Below are 26533 nucleotides of genomic sequence, written 5' to 3'. Positions count from 1 at the left end.
TACTACTGTACTTTCCTTGTGTATGCCTATTTTATATTGTATATTATTCACAAACGCAACAGTAAGAAAAACGCTGACATTGGGATTTTAATATTAAAAAAGGGCACACACCACCGGAACACTTCTAAACTACTCAAGTGAAACAGTTTTGAAAAAGAAACTTTTGAATTATTTTACACAGAAGATACTGTACTCATAGAAAATATTTTTTTTTCTTCTGCTTTCATCCCGACATTTGTTTATCTTATCGTTCCTGACCGAAGTTTCGTCCCAACATTTGTTTTTCGCTACATGTGAGGAGACCTCTACCCCCTAAAGGGACGGCTTTCAGAAGATGTTTGTATGGTTTTAACATGTCTCTATATACAGATTATCGTCCACTTATGGCCCTAGCGGTCACATTTCAAACAGTGACCCCTTTAATGTAAAGTGCGGGCTGATAGCGCTCGTGTCCAGAGCGGTTTGTAAACAACAGACAAATCAAACCTGATGTAGTCAGATCCAGTTCAGCACTTACATCCACAAAAAATAATTGACCCCTGACAGCCAGACGTGTGAATCAGTGAAGACAGGCATTATTGCCAGGCCCAGCGGCGAGCACTGTAAAACATTACATGCATTATAGCAAGGTTTGCTAGTCAGTATTGTAAGAAATAAGTGATTAATATTAATTGCTAAAACAGTTCTGCTAATAATGTGTGGGTGACAAAGGGAAACAGCAGACAACAAAACGAGTTGCACTGTTGTCTTCTTGAACTGCTCCTCTCTAGTGAGAACATTTAGTGAAAAAGCTCGTCACCTTTCAACAGCCCAGGGGTTCAACTCGGCTTTAAATATGTCGTGTCCTCCATTGATTGACTTCGATCAGCTTCTGGCTGAGCAAAGTAAACAGACCTTGAAGCCTGTGCGCTGACCTGAGATACACGGGGTGGCTAGGGACCTGACAGCTTCGCTCCAGCTCGTTTCCCTCACTTCCGTTAGTCAGCTTATCCTGGCATTCCTGGAAATGTTTCGAAACTGTTAAAGGACTAGCTGGGAGCAATTTTGTCTATAATGAGTGTGTAAAGGTTAGTAAAAGATAATATTTCCTCAGATTTAAGAGAATACCCTTACCTTCCGTTTCCGCAATGCACGCCTGCAAATATTGTCCTGAATAGAAAGACACGAACTTGCGTTTACTGGACTGCTGCCAGACGATTTTTTTTCCAGCTAACTACTAAAACGAGGCAGGTTTGTACAAAGCTTCCAGCTTAGTCACATTCATCTTTACCCGATTGTTCTCAAGAACTAGAGAAGCTGCAAGAATGAAAGCTTACAAATTTACTCCGTATTCAGATATAATTAGACAAGGGAATACTCCTTAATACTTTTTCAATCCCATTTTCGCTTTTTCAATAAATAAAATGGAGGCATTAACGAGGCATTACCAGGGACTTCACTCATTATGGAACTGTTTGCTGAAAAAGCGATCATTAAGAAAACACAATGGTCATTCATCTGGTGACGAGAAACAGTAATCTCATATTGCCAACAATGTTTGCCTGTTTTCTTCGAAACTTAATTATAAAGGAACTAGCGATTGGAAGACACACAGTGTCCATTCTGCTGCTCATTTTATGACTGCCATATTTTTACCCATTGAATCGTTGTTATAAAGCGGTGATAAAAGTTTCCTTGTGTAAAATAACAAGAAGTGGTGTCGCGGGGTCCGGACATCGCTTTAAATCTTCGGAAACAAGACGTTTTCCTTGTGTTTCCCATACTGCCCTGGGGCAGCGACTTACTCTCACTTCATAACTACGGCCACAGATGAACAAACATCTTAGTGACAGTACGCTACCTCCAGATAAATAAATATAAAGTAAGCTTCTAGGTAAGGAAAGTACTCAGTAGTAATACATTCAGATAAGTAAATAGTTCAATGACAGTAGGAGACTACGCACAGTCTGTGTTCAAGAGTAAACGCCCACAGTATCTCCCCCTCCCCCCAGTCACCCCATGGCGCCGAGGATGCACGAGCTAGTTGCTAGGCACGAGAAGTAAATCGAGTGTCCATCGTCAGTGATGAATGTTTCTGCGTGTACAATCCATTTTCCGAAAGAAAATAACAAAATAAAACGGATTATATTCTACCGATCAAAACTATTTTGTTGGAGTTTTTGAACCATTCTGAATCTGGAGATATCAGATATTTAACAGAGTGTGAAAAGAATCGATTTTGATTAGACAGGCGAATGAATCTTGTGGGGTTTACTTTCGAAATGGCCCCGAGGCAGTTTTGAAACACACACACACACAGGTTTTCAGAATTTCTCTATCCTCTTGCTCCTGTATCGCATGTTCCTCTCGCAGGAACGATGGAACTAGAAAATGGCATTAGGTGCTCACGTCATCTTGAAAACTCAGCGGAAGACGCCTGTCCTTGATGTGACGTCGGCAAATAACGAGGAGTGCGAGGCGTGAGAGTTTCTGCACGTGCACTACGCCAGCACGTGCAGGCTACCGAGGCCGAGAGAGGCTGCAGCCCTTCGCTCTAGGTATCGTTGTGTCCAGAGATCCATTATTTCAGGAGAATAAAAATGGGAGGATAACAGTTTGACGAAAAGCAGTACTTATTATCTTTACAGAAAGTAGGATTTCAGTACACGTTTCCAACATCGAGGATAGAACCTAGTTGTACATGTTTCTTAAGCTTAAACTGCTCTAAAAAAGCAAATTTAAAAACTTTTTAAAATGCCTACTGTCATTTAGAAGCGGTGCACTAACGCATACGAAAAATGTGCTGACGAGATCATAAGTCTGTCTTAAGCAGTTTTATCTTATTTCAAACAGTTTTAGGTTTTAAAACATCTGAAATTGTCTTGTACACTGTGTTTCTATAAAACTACTTGTCTAAAGAGATTTAAAGCTTTAAAGTGTTTAAATCAACTAGCCCCAGGTTTCTTTCAAAGAGGTTTTTCTTATAAATGTCTGGGGTCAGTTCATGTTAAGAAGAAATCATGACTACAATTACCACGTTCACTTCTGTTTCTAATCACAACCTTTTCCTTTACATTTCTTAACGACTTTCAATCTCTTGAAAAGGTTCCTTCTGCTGGTCGCCATTTGAAACAACAGATATCTTTTTAGTTCGGTCCCTTTTGGTGGCGAAAATAAACTCACATTTTCTCCCAAAAAATATGAAAGTGAAGGCAAACAAGGCGAAGAGAGGTTAAGCACTGTGGCCCTATGCACGATACCTGTGGGAAATAAAGAGAAAGGGGTCTAGCTCAAAATACTTTATCTAGTGTGACGCAATTTCGGTGGCTGGGTAGAGAGAGACAGAGACTGGTTAGAGACGGATTGAAATCCACCTTCGCCAAAACGACAGCCCGAAACAATTTAATTTCCGGCAGCGCGTAAAGCAGCGCCACCAGAAGTTGTTACCACGAGAAGGAATAGTCAGTCGTGAAGAGCGAATTTATTCGCGGGTCTCGGTAAAAGCTTCATTCGTTTTAGTAACTGCAAACTGCTTCTTATATGCAACCACTACGAAGAGGGTAGAAGAAATAAGTAAAATACAATAAAGGAGAGAAAGAAAAGTGAGATGATAGAGGAGAAAAGCATTTTCAGTATGTTACAGCTCGATTAAGCTCACGAAGAAAACACGTCGCAAACTTCGCATATCCTTCCTAGAAATGTAGTGTATAGTCAATCTCTGGTTTTCTCTTTTTCTCTAATCCGTCAACTTTACTCACACATACACATACATATCCTTTCTTCACGATGTCGTTGTGAGGTGATAATCTTCAGAAGGTATTAAGGGTACACTTAAAAATTCTGTCCTACATTACAATTTACAATTCTCTTTTGAAAATATCTCAGTCTCTCCTTGCCTTCGCCTTATTTTTAAATTGGTGATGTTCAGATTTTAAACACTGTAGAGCAGTTCTACTGGCAAAGACAGCTATTTCCTTCTAGTCAGTGTTCAGATCTTCACACAGCCATGGCTGATAGCATCGACCCAGGCGCTAAAACTACAGAATCAGGCCTGCGCTCATGACAGGTGACTGGCATTATCTCTGCCATCGAATTGGCCAAAATCACCTCTAGAAAACATTTCGCTCTCTCGGAATGGACCTGAGTCTTGACGGAGTCCCCTCAAACTCTGGCTGCCCTTGCTAAAACAAAACCTGAAATGAATGTCCTTTGCGAATGTCGCTGGCTCGTCCGTAACGAAGATTTGGCATCAGTTCCAAAAGTTCACATAAAATATAGTTCTGGCCTAAGGGTGTAACTATAAAGTCAACACAGAGCGATACAAATTCATATGTCCGCCGCATGACGTTTACTATCGTTATAAGTACCAGGTATCGGTCAGTGAATATTTCATTGCTATCTGTTGATTCGTGGCTCTGTGTCATTACAGCACTGTGTTTCGTACAGAGGTGAAAGAACCAAAAGACTCCGAAGTCAATTTAGAAAATGCCTGTAATAAAGACATTACTAACCTACCCATAATATTTCTCTGACTTTGTTTGGCTCTCCTAAAAAAACCACAGTAACTAGTTTTAGAACTATAAATGGGCCTTACTCATTTGTTATCAAAAGCACATCATTTTACCAAAGTGTAATATAAGTAATATTTAATCCAGTTATCAAACTCTATGTTTTGTACGCATTAACAGTGCTGAACAAGCGCTGAAGCGGAAAGGAAGTTCAGCGCGTGCGCATGAGGGGCAGTAAAGTTTCTGATTTCCTCTGATGACGGTTCTGAACAAAAACTGCCAAGCCTGGGATCATTATAAAAATTTACAAAAAGTTTTTTAACTATCGAATTGTAAATTTTCTTCTTTGCTCTTCCACTGTGAAAGTTTTTTTTTTTTTTTAAATTGTTTGCTACTGGATGTTTACTACAGATTGAGAACATTCATGCATCGAAACCAAAATTCGATTATCTAAAAAGAAAGCTAAGGCTTTTTCTGCGGTACGAAATAGAAGAACGACATCCTGGGCTGTTTATCGCAATTAAACATCTCCTGTTTTTCATTTCTCTATAAGAAACTCGGTAACAAGCATCGCTTCTGTCTCAGGCTTAATGAGAAAAGACTCGCCTATACGGATGTAAGAGGACATATTCATTTCATCATGAACGATAGCAACATAACTCTTTTGTCCGAGCATTTCAAGTGCCACACACGCACTCTGCAGATGCGTTCGGACGAGATAAAACACCAGCAAAATCTGAAGTAAGAAAAAAATGTTAAAGATTCTTCAGCAAAATAAAATAATCACGGTACATTACACATACATTTTAGATGAATTCAAATCATAATATCCTCCATGAAACTCACTAAAAAGTTTCTAGAAGTCTCTCGCTCTCTCTCGCGCGCGTTTAATGTTCTTGGAGCCCCATCCGTCACATCCTCAGCTCCAAGAAAAACAAAAACAAACACCTCTTTCCCCAAGCTGCTGTCCTTCTCGAAGCCCCCTGTGATATCTGGCACACCACATCAATATGAGAAGTAACATTTTCTACTCTACCCCCCCCCCCCAAAAAAAAAACAACAACAACAACAACAACAACAAAAAAAAACCAACAACAAAAAAACAAAACAAAACAAAGACAAGCAAAAACCACAAGATCTATGCAGCCAAACAATAAGTTCAAAGCTTCTAGCTGCTGTTCCCATGAGTCACTGGCAATCAGTATGTCATCCATAAAGTTCCTGATGCCTGCACGGTTTGATGGCTCCAGCAGTGCTCGCTTCATTTAACTTAAAACTCTTACCACACTTTTACCCCAGAGGGCATAATTTGCCAGGCTCATTGCCCACAAGGTGTTGAGAAGGCAAGTTTTTGTCTGGCATCAGGGCAGACTGGGATCTGACAATATCCATTGGACAAATAAATTATGGAAAACTGTGTGAGCACATTGGACTCAGCAGGTAGTCCATGTCAGACAGTGACGGTCATCCCCTAACCTTTTCAGATCGTTGAGGAGTGAGACCTCATTTTCTCGGGGCCACCTTTACGTGACGGGCGGTGCCCATCTTCTCTCCCTCGCTGCCCTTCCTTCCCCAACCCTTTATAGAGTCAGGTACCCAGTCCCGACTGCTGGGGGAAGTTTGCTGCGCTAATAGCTAATCAGCGCGGCATACCGAAGGAAGAAGTCGTGCCTGAGTCACGAGTTGTAAATCTCCTGAGTTGAGATTAGTGTATAGTAGCAGGGTAGTGTCGATCGACGCTGGATGCGGCGCGGTACTCACCCGTTTTAGGATTAACCTCGCCTAGGTATGACATCTTTTTCTGTTAATACTTACAAAATTGTATTAGAACTTACGAAGTTTCGAAGTTGCAAACATGTGAGAGAAAGATGTATGAATTGGAGGACATTGTTTAGAATTGTAGTATAGTGTAACGTAGAGTTACAGGTTTTAATCGTATGGGCGGATTTAACTGGAGCAGCACGTGAGCAGCACCGCGGAGTACCTCCCCTGTGACCCCGGAAACCGCCTGACCGACACGGCCAGTGTGTACGGCCTTCGTGTGTGTGTTTGTGTTAGTGGATTCTAGTTGGCTGGACATGTGGAGAGCGACAACACTAAGAGGGACGATGAAATGTGAGTAACGTACTCAACGATGTACTCAGTGCGGTCATAAGACAGACAACAGAACTGAACAACAGACAACAGAACAGACAACAGAACTGTACCTCGTTGCTAGAAGAGAGTGCAAGGAGTGTAATCATTATACTTTGTGAGATACTTAACTAAGTTGTGACTGATCGGGGAAGTACCCCGAATGTACATTGCATCTATAGTTAGATGTTTGTCACCTTTAGAACGAAGTGTCAAGGCGAGTTGTTATTAATGCCTATTGTCTTTGCGTATTTGTGTTGAAAGAACGCGCATTTGTGGGGGCGTGTGGGGTGTGGTTTGGGTGTGTGTGGTGTGTGTGTGTTTGTGTGTCTTTCCAGGGTTGTCCATGGGACATATTTTTCTATCCCTTCCCATCCCGTCCCATGGCAATTTATGCCTGTCCCATCCCGTCCCATTGTTTCCCATGGGATTCCCATGTATTAACAATCCTATGGACAACACTTTTTCGGCTTTTGTTCTATAATTCCTGCTAGAGATTCAGAGTTGATGAATAACAGTAACAGTAAATCAAGTATCAAGTATCACCATGGAAATACAAATGTGTGCTGTCCATCCCATGCCGTCCATGGGACGTTTCCCATGGGATTCCCATGGGATTCCCATTCCTATGGACAACACTGTGTCTTTCTATTCCATGATTATTTTGTTTTTACTATTGTTTCTCTGAGAGGCTGGATTCTCTTTTCTTGTAAACCTTTCGCACTTTGCTGAGTGGATTCTGTTTGTTTGTTTGTTTGTTTTTTTCCCCATTTATTTCCTACTTCAAACTACCCTCGCCATGTCATCTTCACTTTATTTGTTTTTGTTGGAAGCAGCAACCGCACATTTCTCCCAACGGGAAAAATATTACTACTTCGTATTAATGAGGAAGTCATGTGTACGTATTCAGTCGTGCGAAAGAAAGTGCAAATTGAACTTTAATCCTCTGATTGAATGTCCCGACATTCAAAGCTAACACCACGCGTAAGGCTCAGGCACTGAGCAAGGGATTACACAAGAAATGATTGAATTTTAATCCGCTGACCCTTATGCCAGAACTAACGCATTATTGCTTAAAATAAGTATCTTTTTTAAGCGAGTAAAAATAAGCAATATTTATGGTGTTAATGCATTCATTCTGCGAACGCCGACTTCTGTTTAAGGGTAGATAACTGAAAGAAATGTGAACGTTTCGCGATGTAGAATTGTTCCCCTTTAACCGTTAACGTGTATATGCCAGATATAATTTGATCTTTAAAATTCAGCTTTATTCTTCTTTAATCGCCGGAAACAAAACCTTTCACAATAATTTAATAGCAATGGTTATTTTAAAAAATCAAACATTCATTAAAAATTCGTCAACCTTGTCAGATGCTAAAGACTGAAGGAAAGTCTACTTTCGAACCTTGCAAAATTGACCTCCGGCCATGGCTTCAAGCTCATACTTCAGTACTAAAACAAAACTGTCTTGTTTTGCTATTAAGATGTTATGAATATTTTTTAACGCTTACCATAATTTCATGTGTAGTAGGCAGTTCCCCGAAATCCATTTTATGTGTATGTTGAAATTTCGTGCGGCTCTTAATACTTTAGCCTGGCGAGACAATAAAATTGACATCTACTAATCAGATCAAACCAGTCTCGGCTAACCCTGTCGTCTGCTTGCCGAAAATTTCCCGAGCTAGGCTTGTCTTTGTCTTTTGTATCATTTGTCTTGTATGCAGAATATAGCTACATATGCTAACAGACTTAGATGTCTTAATGTTTTAGAAGAATTTAAAATTATACTGTCCGAATCAGTTTACGGCAAAACGTAGCCATTTAAATTACTTGCAAATAGTCGCAGAAGACAGACATAAATGCCGTTTTTAACCATGGACGTAGATATCATGTTTTAACCGAACAAATATGGAAGAAAGTTTGATCAAGATTGACGAAGCATTCGTAGAATAATCGGACAAAACCACTAAATAGAACATAACACGAAGTTTCCTGTGTAAAGAGCGATGACCACGTCCCGCAGAGCGATTCTAGCCGTCAGTAGTGTCGATGTGCTAGTGACTTAGATGATTTGATTCACAAAAGATAAGAAAGATTGTGTTGTCTAGAAAACCGTAGTCCAGTAATGTGTGAACTATCATCATAATATGTTTTAGTGTTAATTTATGTTAGAGTTTATTAAGTAGGTCTACGTTAGTAGGCGTTGCAGTAGGTTTGGTAGAATGTTAAATACTGTAAATTTTACATTATTCTGTAGTTCCATATTCTGTAGTTGATATATATATATATATATATATTTAAATATTTATTTTTATCTCCAGTAGACCCATTAAATCATGAATAACTAATGTGTAAGCTCAATTGGACCAAGTTCGTGGTTGGACTGAGCATCAAGAAAAAATAAATTTTAAATCTGAATATCCTACGTTGGAATATATTGGTGCACTTATTTTCATAACACAGTTTTGAGTGCTTACAACATATTTATGACAATTAATTTATTTTAAAATGTTAAATTCATTTGTTTTCATTTTGAAATTACTATGGTATGTGTGTATGCTTGCTTGTGTGTGTGAGAGAGAGAGAGAGAAGACAGAGAAGGAGAGATAGTAAGGAAACTCAACCCACACAATAGTGAGATCTAACACTGACTTTTTATGTACTTAGCCGAAACAAAATAAACAAGCAACCAAAATAACCGTGTAAAAAAGTCAGGTTCAGGAAGTTTTTAATCTCATAGTAACAGTTGGTCTTTAGGAAAAAGTGCATGCAAAAGGGCATAAAGATATACATGTTCATTGTAAACAAAAAACACCAAAATGTTTTCCAACAAAAAATGAAAATATATTATTCAGCGGCTTATCACAAAATGATCATTTAACAGAATAATACTTTTTTTTTTCAAGAAAATGACGGAAGTTTAACTATCAACATCAGGAAGAGCAAACGATGCAAACTCTTGTGCTCTAAAATTTTATCAAGATATAAATTTCTTTCTTTTAAACTGTAATCATAAATCATAAATTGTGTGTATTATTTCAGTGCTTTTTAATTCCAAACATGCTTGTACTAGATGTCAATATGATCAGATAAAGAGATAAAGTACTTAATCGTCTCACAAAAGAGTTTTCATTTAATGGCCTTTTAATAACTCGCAAAGTTAAAATACGCAAATGATAAAATTCTACGAGAAGTTTTATTTCAGTCATTTAAGAGGAACTAGTCAACGGAGAAGAAAGTGGGGAGAGTGGGTGAACTTCAGGTAGGTGATATATTGGCAAGGTAAATTTGTTGAAGTGACGTGAACAGTTCCTCCACTCTGAAATGTACATTTGAATTGAAGTGATTGGAGGTGAGAGAGTGTAAAGAACTTCCTTTTCTATATCATAGTTATCTAAATATATAAAAAAAAACTTGCTCTAACAGCAGTAAGCGTCTCTCTCTCGACATTTATTTTAGAATTTCAGTTCATCTTACATGATCAGATCCCAGAATTCTTTGTATTCTTGAGAGGGAGTTTTTGCAATGTTTATTCTGTACCATATAAAACGCGCTTTAGGTTGTCCATACAGTCTATCGCTTCGCAGTGCAGACGACCAAACCATGGCAACACCTTTCTCAGATCCCGCGGACAAGAAGTTTGCATCAAACAATCAAGAGCAGAGATGACATTTTCTGTCCGTTCTATAATCTCCTCCAACCTGTAGGACAGGCTGACCGCTGTCTTGTTGGAGTCGCCGACCTTGATGGCCTGTTCTCTAGAGTTGAGCGCAACGCCGGCATATTCTAGCACGTGGTGTAGTTCTAGCTTCAGCTTCGCCATGACATGGGTTACATGGCCAATATGGTCATGTAGTTCTTGTGTGCTCATTTCACTAAGAGATCTGCATCCGTTGACTGGTGCCACAACCATCCCGGTGGAAGTTTCATCTGATTTCCCCTACCTCTGCTGACTTTGCCAGCATCGGGTACATATGCAAGCACCCCGATGTCCACCCCCTTGCTGGCCAGGTGCTGCAGACGCCGGCGTAGATCGTCCGCCATTTTGTGCGTGAGCCGAAACTGTCGTGCTAATTGTGCGTTGCGGTGACGAAAAGCGAAGGCGCACCAGCGAGACATTACTTTGGGTTTGGGACCTCCCGTGTGGCGTATTTTCTTCATGATCACTTGTATATCACATGGACGTCGAGTACATGCGTGAACCTGACCGTTACTAAGAAAGAAGGTCTCGCGACAAAACCAACAGAACTCGTGACCACACCTGCACGTCATATGATTGCAGCCGCCGTTTTTTTCATAGAAGGTGTGGCAGTGAGGGCACTTTTTGCCGTACACCCAGACGTCAGGTACGTCGGGCCACTTGGTCTGGACCATGGGAGGAAGGAGGGCAAGATAGTCCTCGTGCTCTTGGCAGGTTGCGGGCCAGTGCGCTCCCCTCAGGCACGTGAAGCACAGCTGCGTGCCGCACGTGCACATCAAACTCTTTGGCTCTCGACTCGCGGTCGGCGAAGCTCGTGCGTCCTGCAATGATAACGGGAAAAAACATTGAATTCTCGTCTGTCATGAGAATTAATTTCATGGTTGTTACTATTGACGTAATGATCAATAAACTGTTTGACGGGGTATGGGAATAATAATAAGACGAATATTGATATAAAACATTTCTCTACTACAGAGCAGATTCAATGTGCTGTACACAACTAAAAACAAATCACAATGTAATAAAGAGTCAAAGCAGAAGTCCTGTCGAGACTGACGGAAACTGATAGCTATAGACTTGCCATTTACATGCGATGTTCATGTCTTGATTCACCTGATTGGAAAACGAACAAAAACTCACCATCGACTCCAAACATATAAGTCGGCCGCACTGAGGGTTTGGACACCACTTGGTCGGGGCTGACCTCATGACCTCCAGTTCTAGTCGCTGCCTTTTGAGTTTCTGGGCCTCGGCCACGTTCAGAAGCGACAGCAGCGTCCCGTCGTCCACTGTTGCCTGACAACGAAACTCGGGGCAACGAAGGTGAAGGCTGACGTCACGTGCCGCGTATGTCAGATGCGCTCGCCAGCAGCCGTCGCAGAACCAGTGTCCACAGGACGTCAGCGCTGTTGCTCGCGCTCCTTCCGTCCGAGGGCTGACGTCATCATAACAGATGGTGCAGTAGGCAGAGAGGGGGCACATATCGACGCAGGCTCCAGAATCCTTCCCATCACGCCCTGCTTCGTCTCTGAATCCCTCCGTGGCATTATCTTCAGCCATGGACGGCACAACTGTCTGTACTGGGGATTCTGTTCGAGACTCCAACGCGAGTTTGTCTTCTAGCCCTGCTGTTGTTTCGGCCGCAGAAAAGTTTCTCCAGGAAGCCAGGGTGGGCAGATGTAGGAGGGACACACGCCAGCGGTTAACCATGCTGACAGTTTGGAAGTCGGTACCCGTTCTCTGCTCTTGCACGCAGGGCAGGGCTTCAGCAGGGTCTCGTCGCACTAGCATGTTCGGACTCAAACCGGCAACAAACTCTCGCACGCACTGGATGATGTCAGCCAGGTTTTTGTACACCATCATTTCAGTCAGCGTACCAACTTCTGCTTCGGTTGTCAAGTTCATATTCAAGGCAACGCGATATACGTCTATAGGCTCGTGCTCAGTTTCCTGGCAGCTGTCTGAGCTCCCATCGTGTACGAAGACCATACAGGCTGCGAGATCCAGGATCGGGAGGTACAGGTGACGATACTGCTGGCTGCTCCTGACGGTGTTGCTGACATCCTCTGTAATGTCTACAATAAACCTGCGTGGAAGGCAGTCCGCCTCTAAGTACTTTATTCCGTACAGTTGCTTTAAGGTTGAAACTGTGGCAGCACTCTTAAGCAGACGAACTGTTTTGTAGACTATCTTGGATGGGAAAACAAGGCGGATGGATTAGGAAGAACCACCCAATCAGTCTCGTTGCTACTGCTGCTGGTTGAGTCATCGGCACATGAGTCGACATCACTTTCCAAATGTTCTTCGGTGTTAGATTCGCGTTCCGTTCTGTACACATATCTATTTTCTGTTGTCCTTGAGCCTCCTTGTGACTTTGATCGTTTAGATGACGAGACTCTGGCTCGGTCTGTGACGTCATTTGCGAGAACATTGGACGAGGCAGTTAGAAGAACAGTCTCCAAGATGTCTGAAAAACTTGTAAAGCATTGAGATACTTCGATGTCATCTTCAAAGAACTCATCATCTTCATCAGAAACATCGTCTTCTTCCTGGCTCCAGTTATAATAAGTCTCGTCGTCTATCAGATCAAAATGCTTGTGTCTCTGTTTCGAACCTTTTGTGAACTTTAAACCAGGCGTCTGTCTCAAATGAAGACTCGTTTCCATCTTTTGAACAGAACTTTGGCTGAAAGCGAAGAGAGCTGTTAGAAGGGAGAGGATAATACACGTCGTAACAAATAGTAGGGAGCTACTTCATCTTCAGCATTGTTCTCTCCCATATCTTCACTCTTACATGCGGTAGGATCAACAGTTTTATGTTTTTCGATATCTATTTTCGATGAAATTACCCTTTTCTTCCTTGTCTCCTTCGTATTCTTGCCTCTACCATTGTTTAAAATGTTTAGGCCATTGCAATACATTTTCCGGCGTGCTTTTTTCCTGAGAGGAACCTCGTTAACGCAGCACCGGTCTCGAATGTCGCTGCGGTTCGTGATGACTCTGAGACAGTCGCTTTGTCGCTTGACTCTGTGATGTTCAAGCATCGATATAACTAATCCACAAGAATCTGTCTCAAAATCATCACTAGAAAGTCTTTCTTGTATTAAGTCAGGCAATTTCCAGCGGCCTTTTTTGTTGAGCGAAAACGCAACTGCGTTCGTCGTCAAGTGGCTGTCGTCTGCTTCATCGTCTGCTTGGTGTACCGGTAGACCATGGGAAGTTCGCACAATGACAGCCTGCGGGTGTTTCTGAACATCAGCACGTGGGCAGACGCTTCTAAGAGTGTTTCCAGTCCTCATTTCTCGTTTTAAGCCTTTCAGCACCATTTTTAGAGCTGAGATTTATCCGACGCCGAATTTCAGTTCAGGTAAGGGAATGGAGAGTCGACTCGATCAGGTGTGACTGGTGTTTCTGGTCAGGTTCGCTTGGTCTGCAATTTATAGCTGGTCTCTTAAGGCTGTGTTTCAGTCGGTTGTGAAATCTTGCTGATAGCTATTTAAACATATTGACAGGGTCTAAATTCTGAGGGGCGCAGTACTACCGCTGATATGAACAGTGTGTTGCAACGAGCTATTGCTCTACTCTTTTAACCTGTCGCTATCAGACATTTTCTGAATGCATGATGTATGCTAGTTTGTGTCCCACATTGAACATGTTATTTAATAACATTTTTCATTGCCTCCTTCTGTTTCTTTCCTTCTTTATTTTCTCTATTTCTTTCTCCCTCTTCCCCTCTTTGTAGCTCAATCGCACACACACACACACAATGGCCAAAGAAGGGATAGTGAAAAGAGGAGGCCTGTAGCGTCGACGCGTGCTGTGTTGCACAACCGAGAGACACATGCAGATATAGAACGATATCATTCAAATTAATGAGATATATAATCGTTTCCTCGTTGATGTAACGGCGACAACGGTCTTTTCTATGGGCTAATATTACACAGACAGACATGAGGTTTATTCTGCTGCAAAAGGAAGAGAATCATGACATAAGACTGCCTTTTGCGATGAGGTTGAATGTTTGAAATATTTCTGGGTTCATCTCTTACAGTTGTGTTTCAGTCGGTTGTGATATCTCTATGTTGGTTGTGTAGCTGCACAAGGAAGGTTAAAGGTGAATGGTTTGTTGTGTGGAAGGGCAAGTAACACATTTTCACAGCACAAAATCATTGCTTCATGCTTTTAATGTGTCAGTGGCCGACAGCGATGAATGCTTGATTGTGACTTATTTTTAGATGGGCTAGCAAGCATTTGCTGACAGTCGTTTTCCTTTCTCTCCCTCTCTCTCACACACAGAGGCCGAATAAGAAATCCCACTGAAAAGAATGGACCTGTAGAATGGAGCTACCTTGCACACAGCGATACCCGTACACAGCCATATCTGGTGACTTAGGCCGTTCTTGCTCAACGCCTTAAACAACTCTTGGTGTCCGCATAGCTATCAGCTATCAAAAATTATTTTGTCGCTGTCAAAATTTCACGACGCAGTGGGTCCTATTTAGCGATGGTCTGTCACATAGAAGCCCTCATTAGGGAAGACTGATTTAATGAGCCATTCGAAATACGAGAGTGAACTTAAACATGACATGGCTTTATCTTTGAGACAAACATATACTAATTTTTGTAAAGGTTAGAGAAGGACATTTACCTTTTAGTCCTTACTAGTGTTTTCATAAACATCCCATGGCTTGTCTTTCGTCCTCGACCTTTGAGGGATCGCTGCTTTTGCTACAAGTGACAAACATTATCGACGCTTCTCCAGCATTCTGTAATAAAGGCTTATTTAATTTGAGCACATACGACAGAGATTGCGATGTCTGCATGCGAAAAAGACAGTGAACAATGAAGATCTGCCCTTGCTTTTGTGTTCGTTGTGATGTGTGTGTTTCCAGCCATATGGCTGACTTCATGGTAACAGGATAAACAGTTCTGGTAAACAGTGTGATCCGAGAGAGATCTTCGTGTTTATGCACATGAAGGCTTGTTGTAAGGCAAACAAATAGGAAGAAAATTGCTCCTTGAAAACATATTATTAACACAATTTAATAAAATGAAAAAATAATCTTAGTCCAAAAGAAATAATAACAAAAATCAACGCGCGATTTATACAACAAATAATCACCCTCATGAAAGACTTCTTTTTCCTTACACAGACAAACACAAGTCAAGGAAGATATGTATTTGCGTTTCATGAAGGTTGGCACACTGACATCAGAGATCATATGTGTGAGCTGGTAAGACGAAGTTGCATCCATCAGGAAATCACTACAGTAATATTAAGAAAAAGACAAGGTATACATTATGCTGTCTACAAAAAGGGGAGAGTGTTCGCAAGATTTGAGATGCAAGACGACCGTCAGTATACTTATTACATGCCGGTATTGTTTATTCATCGGATGACAACCTTTTGAAATCTTGTGAAGGAGGGTATGAAATTTTATGGAAAAAATTATGATTCCCGAACAGTTTCCTTCCCGCGTTTCTACATGCCTTTATTCACATAGTCTGCACAACACATCTCGTGCAGTCCTGCTGCTCAGTGTCACACAGCTCGCGAGTGGCGTGACTGCCCTATATCTAGCTAACAAATTGTGACTATATCATATATCATGCAAGTACATCCCATTCCCTACATGATGAGTGGGCGGAATTCTCTGCTTCAGGAGGCGAAAGTCTTACCCCAGTTTTCAAGAGGGCAGTGTGCGAGGCGGCTTCATGCAAGTGGCATAAACACTAGCTAGCTGTTATCATTTGAGTAGGGCTTACACTGTCACATTGTTTGGATACCGTGAGTGCCATAGTACGACTGTCCACTGCACTCTTCAAGTTAGTGGGGTGTCTAACGGTGAAGGGTGGGACAAGCTGAGAGCTTTGTGCAAAAGGCATTTCCTTGTGGACGTCATAGTTGACGATAAATTTATGCTGTTGACATGTTGGTGTTTGCGCCTGGACCTGTCATCTGATTGGTCCGAGTGGCCAGGCGACAATATTGCTCTCAGCTTACAGACGAGGGCTTTAGTGAGGAATTATACACACGTAGATGAAAATCCATCGTGATTTATTCTTTCGTATTGTTACTTTTGTCCACACCCACCCACTCTCGCCCACCCCACCTCTTTACATGTGTGTCAGTGTCACCGACGCTTTGTTTAATCCTACTGTGTCAAGTAAACGCTATTTATATATTGTTTATAACGCTTTGCATGTCCCGGCGCGGCACAGATCCACTGACACGGGCACCGCATGGCAAGCTCGTTATGGCCACAGACTCACTGACCCAGGCGCCGTGTCGCAGCTCGCCCTGGCCACAGAACCACTGCCCGAGAATGCGAGCGACAGCCACCACCTGACTCCACCGACGGCCGGCTCGTTTCGGCATCTCGTCCTCGCGCCTGGCTGCGTTGGTGGCGGCAACGCCACTGATCCTCGTACAGGCGCCGATCGATGCATTGATCGCCCGCGCCTCGTGACACAGCCCTGGAGGAAGTGCCGACGGCTGGCTGGCTGGCAGGCTGACTCGCCGGCCCGTTTTCTGGGAGTGTGCTGCGTGTACGTCCAGTGCTCGTCCCGACTCAACAACCCTCTCGGCCGTGGAGGCCCTTCACGCCTTTCAGCCTGGCATCGTCTTCGAGTCCTTGGCAAGGTTACCACAGTTTAGCTATGCTTTGCTGTTAATTGAAGCTTATGGCTTTCCTTTTGATGCTTGATAACCTGTATCAGATCCTCTCTTGTGCTGTACTTGTGTGTGCTGTAACATGCCATGCTTCATTAAGGTCCCGTAGAAAACTGTGGATATTTGAGACCCATTAAAATGCTGGGATTTACCTGAGGGTTGTGGTGCTACAGAAAGGGAGGCAGATGCTATGGGAGAACTGTGGTTGAGTAGCATATAATGTTTGTTTGTTGTTTGCTTGTTTTTAAGTAAGCCATCTTCACCTACTGAAGAATGATGTAGGCTGTTTTTTGTTTCCATAATGTTGTTCTTAATACACTTCATTATTTTTAGATAAAATAACACTTTATTTATCCCAGATGGCAATTGTATAAACTTAGAGTGTTATAATCAACGTTTTACGATGTATAATTGACGTATGATTGTGCAGTGTATTCCTGTGATCACATATTTGGTTGGAGTTTTTTGTTTACGAGTTTCAGAGACATCATGTACTATTATCTTACACCTCTCGTCGCGTGTGTTTACAAATATCATTTGTGGGTTAATTGTAGTGCGAAGCTGACGTGCCTGGGCTTTTACCCACTCTCTAACTACTCACAGGTAGACCCTACTAATGGGATTATCTCGACACCTCGCTTGCATCATAAAGATTCCAAAAGCAGATTGACTTTCCGATGGACGCATACATCCAGCCATGCTGACTACTGTCGCCCTGTCGTTCTTACGCCAGACGATTTTCACAGTCCGCTTGTAGTTCTGTTGGCATGACCATCTGTTATCCTTTATTAATGTCTTTGGCTAATTTCAGAGTTCCAGAGATAATCACTGGCTGATAGGTCGTTTTTACTAGCAGCCTTCTAATTGAAACCCTAAGGTTTCCACAGTGATTTTCGCAGGGTCATCAGATATTCAATCTTGCGAAAGTTATCTTCCCTCGGAACAACTACACCACCTGTCCGGGAACGAACATCTGGCGGTGTTTTATAGGCTTTGTCTTCTCTCAAAGGCTGCTGAGTTCAGCTTAAACTGTTCGGTCGATTTGTCGAGGTCACAACTAAAAGCTGAGCGACGGAGAAGATAGAGTGCGTGAGAAATGGTAACAAGAATGATTTTTTCCGCATCAAATATGTGTGTGTGAGAGCGAGGGTTCTTCCGTTCGTGTGAGTGTATTCGTAAGAGAAAGAGACTACCAGCAGTCTTGTGAATCGTTTCCCTGATTGCCGCTCCTTGTTGATTTCAGACAATAAACCATTCGTATAGTGAAACTGTTCTTCGCAGTCCCCCCTGCAGCATCCTCCCTTATCTATTTCAAGGTCATGCGCGGGCTGCTGGTACTTTAAGGATAATAATTATTCAGACACTGACACCGACATAACTTTCACACAATGACAGATCAACTAATTAAATGGGGACTGCGACTTGGTTTGCTCAGTTATGCATCATGAGAATTTGACAAAGCGGTGAATGGGTGATCGTGGTGTTCTGTTGCTGTTGTGGATGTTAGAGACAATGTAAAAAAAAAAAAAAATGCTGTGGTCTTGACTAATTCAGCGTGTGTGTAAATGGCGCAGTTGAGTCACGTATGTATTTACTCTGGTTGTAACCAAAACAACATTTTTTTGCCGCTATGTAAATTTCTTTTGCACATTATGCATAGGTTCGTGATTAAGAATAGAAGTTTTGGTGCTGAGAAAGCACACGTTTGGGGTGATAACATTTATTGAAACGCCGGGTGCTTTATGCTTTCATGTGTGGCAATAGTGTGCGTAAAAAAGCTTGTGTTTGGTTTACAATGGTCTGCACGTGCGACAACATTAAATCGCATTCGACAAGGCCGTGGGCGTTAGCATCTCCGAAACACACGAAGAAAAAGGAAGTAAAATAAAAACACTCAAAGCTTTCAGTCAGATCAGCCATGCTCTGGTTAATTTTCAGTTGTCAGATTCTAGTACAACACACTTGCAGCTGTGTACTTTCTGCGACGTAAGAAGAGCACAACAAGAAGGGTGGGACAGGAAGCTAATAAAAAGTAAAATCTTTTGGGAAATCAAACCAGAGTCTAGGTTTGAAAAATTTGAAAAAGTGTTTTCCTTTTTTTGTGGGTGGGAGGTAGCTTGTTGTCTGCTTGTCTATTTATGTTCGACACAAACCTTTTGTCTGACAGTAACTCTACAATCATTCTTCTTCGCGCAAAAAAATGTTGCGGACTATCAAAGAAGGATGCGTTTTTTTAGGTTCACGGTGAGTGGAAGTGAAATTGTAGAAATGGAGATTAGCATAAGACTTCGAGAACGGATCTTCGTTTTTTTAATTTGTATGCGTTGTTGCACCAGTAAAAGCGGGACAAACACTTTTCAAAAAAACAAACAAACGATGTACGATGAAAAACAGTAAAGGAATGGAATGGGGTGTAAAAATAGAATACGTTTAGGCCAAGACTGTGGAATCCCCAGCTACAGATACCTGGCAGCCACCCAAAACAGCAAATGTTCTGGACTGCACAGTCTGAGTCAACGTTGTGAACCATCGGGCAGGATGCCTCCCGAAGATCGTTTATTAAAACTGTTGACAACACGTTTACCCACCACCCATCATTAGCATCTGTTACTTCGGAACTGACAGCAACACTGGATCCTGGACTTCAATCTGTTTGGATGAAAATGCGCCTGCAAAATAATTTTTTTCCCCTTATTTTTTCAGTGCGCTGCTGAAATGCAAGTAACAGGCAGGAAAAGAGACAAGCACACACACACTTCCGCCTCCTTCAGTGTTTGCTTCTGTTTCCTGAACTATCTCTTATTGTGTCCACAACCTTGCTGCATCATTGTGTTTATATCTCGGATGCTTAATGATATATGATGTGTAAGTGGTAGTCTTCTATTCCTTAGCGAAGGAAGGTTACTCATATGCGTAGTTAGGAGGAGAGAGCGGTAGATGCTCAAGTGATGTAACATGTGTATTTTTTCCATCAGCTGCAGGGAAACTGAAATGTAACCTCTGATGTGCTTCTCCCGAACTCGAGCTGAAAATTGGAATCATTTGACCTGACATTCAGCCTTTCCCCCTGATTTCCTGTGAGTACCTGTGAATTATAACATTTGATAAAAGGGCCACTGCTGCTTGTTTTAGAAAATACCAGCGCAGTGTAAATTTATTATTTATGAATGATATTACATCTTCAAAATATTTAAGTGTCATTCATGATTGATATGAACACCTCTATAAGTAAGCCAGTATTGGTCTTCTATAAAACAACAACTATCTTTAACGACAACAATTTTGAGACAGGTCGGCTTCCTTGTTTATCAGCATTGCATTAGTCGGTAGGTTGACTAACTGCGAATGTTATCTGCGTTATTCGCTAGCAAAGATTTTCCCTGATATGCAGGAAGCTATTGGCAGCGAGACAATATCAAGATCGTCACACGATGGCTACGAATTTCCTCACAACACTGGAGATACAGAAAGACCCTGACGGAGGCCATGTTTTTCATAAACAAGACGGCCAGCGTTTCTCTAACACAGTTACCATCAAGATGAATATCTCCCAGACTTACAAATTCACTGTCACGTTCAGGCCTGCCATGAGACTGGAGTGAGTATTTTTAAAACAAAGCTGACACATTTGATGGGTATGTAATGGGATCTTTTTTTTTCGTTCGCCAGCCTTTAATGTTGAAGGAAACAAATGCTGCATTTAAAGAGTCATTTCTCTATAAGTTGCTTACTTGAATATCCAGTCTTTTTCAAATTGTAATGCCAATACTTAACGTGTTTTCTGACAATTGGATGCAGCAAAGTGATCTGAATTGTCCTGTCTTATGTCTCTAGATAATCTTCGTTCACTCAAAGATGATTCCATCTGACTTGAGTGAATAAATAACTAGAATTTTGACATACATACCAATTTTTTTCCTGTAGCCCTACTTTAGAAGTATATTTTTGAAAAGCATTTTGTGGTGTTCTGATTTGCGCAGATTTTACAAAAGAACAAAACTGTTTCCTACAAATAAAAAATAGCTAAGTTTGATAAGAAAAAATAATTTATAAATTATATATATATTTAGAGGTCCAAAACTGTAAATGACAGTGAAATTATGCCTCTTTATCTTTTAGCATCTCTTTTGAAAATCAGCGTTCGACTCTCGGCTAGGCCCTTTTTGTTTTAGTTTGTGAAAAGTGATTGTTCGTAGTCTCACGTTTTTTACATGTTATGAAATCGATGCGAAAGACCACCCGTTGAGAGCACAATTAGGGCAAAGAAATTCAGTTCCCGATGCGTTAGCCTGATGCACTAACTGACTTATTCTTCTTAAACTACTCTGCCTACTTTAAATTATTTTATTTCCTGTTACAGCTTTGAGTTTGAAATGACAGCAATAACCCCTTTCAGCAAGCCGTGGTAACATGGCTGCTGCAACTTTAGTTGTATCATACATGCAATAGAATGGCTATACAGTCCAAAGGATGCACTGACCTGTGTGAAAAGGAAACACTTGGGTGTGTGGTTTCACTCAGGAAATCTACGGATTGTAACAGAGAGCATCGTAAGGCTGCCTCGGCGTGTGCGCGTGCTGTGTGTTTTGTGGAAAACTCATTTGAATGCTAACGCACGTGGATGTTCACACGATGACCTTTCCTCCTTTATCTTTGTCTTTGTCGCTTGTCGCTCGTGTGGATGTCCGTCAGACAATAAGACACATACACACGAACCTCAGATTTTCCTTTTCCCAGGTCAGTTAATTTGTATAGCATATCAAGTTCCTCAAAGTGCCTAGTGCTACTGAGTCATATTAAATGAGTGATCTTGAGAACTGATTGAATAGAAAGGTCACGTCTATAGTAACAATGTCAACAAACGCACAAGCTGTCAGATGGGAAGTGTAAGGCTTTGTTTGTCCTACCCAGAAGTACGCACTTAATTTAATTGTTTGGGAAGTTCCTGCTCAAGCATTGTGTTACATTCTACTTCTAGTTCTACTTCCCTGCCAGTACTGACAAAGTTTCTCAAAGTGAATTTTTCTTAGTTATCATTCAAAGACTAACAGGAGGTATTTTCCCAGCTTTTTTTACCTATATATGTTTGAGTATACTCTAAGTGTTCTTTTTTTTCTTTTTTTTTTCTTTTCATGACGAATTTATCTCTTTATCCTTTGAGCATCTCTCCTTTTCTTGAGATGGGGTGGACAGAACTGTTGTCTTCATTGATCTCGACTTCCTGAAATGTCTAACATAGGATTACCTATTGTAGGCGTATTTTCAAAGTGTTAAAGGTCTAGTGGAATGTATTTTATATAACTTTACACAATAAACCACGCACAGAAAAAGGTCAGCAATACAGACATCAGGATAGTGCATAGACGAAGGCCTCAGCCAGTGGGAGAGCTGGGAACATAATGATGTCAATGTTATATCGTCACATTACGACTTTTGCCATCTTTCTGTACAAAGTGATATTTGTAGGTCCATACCTCGAGAAAGGAAGTTATTCCCCCATACTTGGGAAAGTAGTATCTTGCACTAAACTTTATCCATTCATTAGGAAAAATAATTTGGACCTCACTCGTCCTTTAATGTGCACGTGGAAGTCTGATATTGAAGTATCATGCAACCGTTTCCTAACACGTGATTGTCACTCACGCCGCTGTTGTCCAGATCATGGATGGTCAGGGGCGAGAAGATGGACTTTTCTCGCGTCAAGCCAAAGAAGGAAGAGGATGACGTGTCCATCTACGAGGCCCAGTGGACGAGCATCGGCATCGAGATCAACAAGCGCAACACACGCAAGGAAATGCCTATTGTTTTGGAGGTAAACCCTGCTGCTTTTCTCCATCGTATATTCTCGCCCATGAACAGTCTAACACCCTCGCTGGCCCTCAGAAAACTAGGGCAGGCAAAACGGGCAGAAAGTGTATGTACAGGCTTTGTCCTCAGCGTGCACCCCAGGGGTCGTAGTTATAAAACGAGAGTAAGTCATTTCCCCAGGGCAAAATATGGAGAAGCGTCTTGTTTCCGAAGTCATAAGGCCGTGTTCAGACCCGGTGGACACTGCTTCATGTTTCCTTAACCTAGTACACCTTTGTCACCACTTTATAACTACAGCTCCATGGTTAAATAACATCGGCTGGGTATGTGCTCCCTTTATAATTTTGGAAACAAGAAGCTAGAGTTGTCCGTGTTGCCATCACGCAACAACTTACCCTCGCTTCATGACTACAGCTCCTGGTGGTTTTCCCCTCCCCCCGCCAGCACGTGAGCCTATGTAGGTGCAGAAAGTTTAAGAACTTGGTAGTGGTTTGAAAGTCGTGTTTTATTTTTGAGAGGGGGCAAAGGTATACCATGACTGAATAAATCATCCTCCGTTGTTTTCTTTCAGTTCGACAACGGCGTGACGATGAAGACAAACATACAGGTAAAGTTCTATCCAGCAGAGGAAACAGAGCATAGCAAATGGGGACAAGAAATGCACGCACTGGAACTGTCCTGCGCCATACCTGACGGACACATCTACGTGGACATCAAGAAAGAAAAGATTTATTAATATACCTGTATACTACCAATACTCCCCTAGTCAATCGAAACTTAAATTCTTGCCATCATCTGTCCATCATTATTTTTTCACTCATCCTTCGCCTTGGTTGATAGAAGGTAATTTGGTCTGATTGGTTATCTCTCTGATGTTTGTCACAGTTTGATGTAATGCTCAGCGCAAGCTCATGCCCATACTTCTTGTCCGTGTGTAAAGTTTCATACTACTTTGTGGCATCTATAATGCTGATGTTCACCTTTAAAAAAAATTCTCACTAAAAAATAATCTTTCTGGAATATATAAAAAATTGATTGTATCAGAAAGCGTTAAACAGATTACAGATATATAATGATGATGATATATTGATAATTTTTGTGGAACTCCATCTGGGACTCGTTTGATACGCAGATTTTGATGACTCTTAGTGCAGTGCTTTCATTTTACTTTTGAAATTATTGTGTAGTTTTTAAACGGACAGTTGTTGATCTTGAATTATTGCCTTTCTGCATTTACGTAAATTTTGTTTAGTAAATCGATTTTTTTAAATCGAGAACCAAGGCTGCAGCGATCAGAATGATTTTTCATCTGTATACTCACTTTATTAGCTAGATGTAGCTCATAAGTCAGCGCCGTGTTTGTTTACTCAGAGATATTGGAACGTTGTGCGTCTCATTTCTAGAAGAAACAGCGTAAATATCCTTCGAATCGCCCGAAATCGAAATGTTTGTCTGAACTGGAAGCGTTTCTATATTGTAGTGATATTTCCCTGTGTTTATACTTAAAATTTCTTCTTAGATAGCTTTCTCACTTTTGTAATCGTTTTGTAGTGAAGGTAATATGAAGGTAGTTGATTTTTTTAGCTTTTGGGCGACTGCGGTTTGTAAGTACAGTAGGTGGGAAAAAAAGTAAGCAGAGAAAGTAGTAAAATTTATTTTAGTTCATTAACAGATGCGTGACACCAACATCGTTAGTTCATGTGCCGGCTGGCACCTGTGACAGTCAAGTCTGAGGTTAGGTACAGCTCAAAGTCAATAGAAACGCAATGTACAGCGAGCTTTTCTGGAACTGTTTACATCAGAGCAGCTGTCGTAGACAACTGTCCTAAGTGCAGAGGATGGTGTCCAAATCGTTTTTTAGATGTTGATGAATAACCACTTACCAGCGAGCGCATTCTAAGTGATCTGGCTTTTTTGTTGTTTTTTTTTTAATCTGCGTGTCATGTGACAAGTGATAAATATTGCCGTTTGCCTTGAGCAGCTAATGGCATACTAACTGCTGCCCATGCAGCAACCAACCCAAAGATGCAAATCGGCATGGGAAAATGTAAAGGAAAAAGTATGTATGACTGCTATTTCGTGTATTTTACAGAGTGGTTAACAGAGACAATACTGTTTCATTATTGCAAGGTCAAACGTAGAATTTATATAGTCATAGGGACAAAAAAAGATGTTTAGAAAAAAAAAAATGAATGCGTATAAGTTGCATTGATAAAGGCGCATTTGTAGGTTGGAAACTTACGTACGTACAATCTATCAAACTCTTCCCATTGTAATTTCTTTGCTCATATTCTTTCTCAAGTATCAGTCATTACAGATACAAGATATGTACGTGAGTGCGTCCATGTGAGGGTGTGTGTATGTGTGTACATGTTTGTTTTGCATGTGTGCACAATTTGTGTGTGTATGTGTATGTGTGTCGCATGTATTTGTGAGCGGAGCGACGACGCGCGTTGTAAGGTCATACCGAGCTGCACCATGAGTTCTTTGAGTGTGAGTGGTTTGACATATTTCTTGATTGTTCCGGATGAACGAAGAGCGTAAAGTGTAAAGATATCCCCGTAACATTAACGTCAATATTACGTTATGCAACTAAACTGGTTTACTGTTTTAATACGCAATGTGTATTTTGTTTTAATCAGTATTATTTTACTACTTATTCGATTGATCATATAACACAGAAATTCGTAGTTTTACATTACTTGCATCATATTTGCAATGTGTTAATTGTGCAATAAATCAGTTACTCTTTTAATGCTTGGAGATGATGAAATCGTTTCATATTTTTCTGGTCTTTTACTTTGATTAAGCAGCATAATTATACAGTGCCTTTTGTAAAATGTGTTTTTGTTGAAAGGTCTCATTAACATTAGTTATACTAAATTGTGTGAAATCATGGATACACTTAAATTGTACTCCTAAGTAGCACGTTATATCTTCTTCAATTTACTGTCGGTGTTCCATATTAAACTCGTATTAGTATGGTCAGATCAACAAAAATTCATGAGTTTTAATAGTTTATACAGTTAATTGTGAAAATACAAGGTCTCCATAGCTGTCTTTTAAATGCTTGAAAATGTAATGATTTGAATGGTATGTATGTATCATGGTGAAATTAATCGCTTATAATTTACACTAAGGGAAAGAAGATATATAGCCACGATGGTTAGATCACTAGTGTCCCACCCGATAGCAGCAAACTTCCCCCCTAGTAGACCAAGCTGTCGGAAATGGGTGACTCTGTGGACGTTTGGGAAAGGTAAGGCAGCGAGGGAGAGATGCTCACTCCAAGAAAAGTGAAGTCTCTAACACCTCACTCCCCATCGACTTGAGAAAAGGAAACGACCTTTACCTTACTCTTAGCATGTTCCCCGTCTTGCTTGCAAATTTTGCCATATGTAGCCATGCACTCCCTCACCTTACCTCAGAAAAGGGGTTCCTGAAGAAAATTCCAGGCATTTTCGAGAGTCACTGCACTGACACTTACGTGAGGAACTGAGATATCAGTCACACATATATTACGATTGTCGACAGCGACGATAACATTCTAGCTGTGACGTCCGGACAACGACGACATCGGTTTACTATAAAAAGACAATTCATACTTATATGTAATAATAATAACTTCTTAGTACAGATTACATAAACAGTTAACTTCAAATAGACCAGTTTGACAGTGGGTGTAAGATGGTAATAATTAATAAAAGTGTAGTTTATTTAGCGCATGATCACG

The 26533-nt window shown here is 41.2% G+C and overlaps 2 protein-coding genes and 1 long non-coding RNA gene across 4 annotated transcripts; 1 reads left to right on the top strand and 2 right to left on the bottom strand.

The window, feature by feature from the left end:
* Positions 1 to 248: 248 nt before the first annotated feature.
* On the bottom strand, positions 249 to 8268 carry LOC112570904. The gene is made up of 3 exons (XR_003100715.1): positions 8132 to 8268; positions 800 to 1000; positions 249 to 600 (listed from the first exon to the last, which is right to left on the bottom strand). It is a non-coding gene; the product is annotated as an uncharacterized LOC112570904 (long non-coding RNA).
* A 1069-nt stretch (positions 8269 to 9337) lies between these two features.
* Positions 9338 to 12537, bottom strand: LOC112570902 (potential E3 ubiquitin-protein ligase ariadne-2-like; the record flags this gene model as incomplete). Its single annotated transcript, XM_025249615.1, has 2 exons — positions 9338 to 11141; positions 11461 to 12537. Coding segments are annotated over 2 exons (1731 nt in total), but the record flags the coding sequence as incomplete, so codon positions are not given.
* A 4016-nt stretch (positions 12538 to 16553) lies between these two features.
* LOC112570903 (CB1 cannabinoid receptor-interacting protein 1-like) lies at positions 16554 to 25867 on the top strand. 2 transcript variants are annotated; one of them, XM_025249617.1, is made up of 5 exons: positions 16554 to 16962; positions 19968 to 20069; positions 20384 to 20590; positions 22651 to 22804; positions 23372 to 25867. In XM_025249617.1, the coding sequence occupies exons 3-5, from the start codon at positions 20424 to 20426 to the stop codon at positions 23534 to 23536; spliced, it is 486 nt and encodes a 161-aa protein (XP_025105402.1). In that variant the 5' UTR covers positions 16554 to 16962; positions 19968 to 20069; positions 20384 to 20423; the 3' UTR covers positions 23537 to 25867. The 2 variants fall into 2 exon arrangements, with proteins under 2 accessions (XP_025105402.1, XP_025105403.1); XM_025249618.1 differs by lacking the exon at positions 16554 to 16962 and adding an exon at positions 19722 to 19857.
* The last annotated feature ends 666 nt before the right edge of the window (positions 25868 to 26533 follow it).

The sequence above is a fragment of the Pomacea canaliculata genome, linkage group LG8 (assembly GCF_003073045.1).
Source record: "Pomacea canaliculata isolate SZHN2017 linkage group LG8, ASM307304v1, whole genome shotgun sequence".
Classification (NCBI taxonomy): domain Eukaryota; kingdom Metazoa; phylum Mollusca; class Gastropoda; order Architaenioglossa; family Ampullariidae; genus Pomacea; species Pomacea canaliculata.
The sequence above is the reverse complement of the archived record's forward strand: the minus strand, read 5'-3'. Positions and strand labels throughout refer to the sequence as shown.

What these genes read in the sequence shown, in the direction of transcription:
- LOC112570903 (XM_025249617.1), top strand. Translation starts at nt 20,424, where the DNA reads ATGGCTACGAATTTCCTCACAACACTGGAGATACAGAAAGACCCTGAC. An exon ending in AGGCCTGCCATGAGACTGGA is followed by an intron (nt 20,591 to 22,650) that starts GTGAGTATTTTT and finishes GCTGTTGTCCAG; the next exon opens with ATCATGGATGGTCAGGGGCG. An exon ending in AAATGCCTATTGTTTTGGAG is followed by an intron (nt 22,805 to 23,371) that starts GTAAACCCTGCT and finishes GTTTTCTTTCAG; the next exon opens with TTCGACAACGGCGTGACGAT.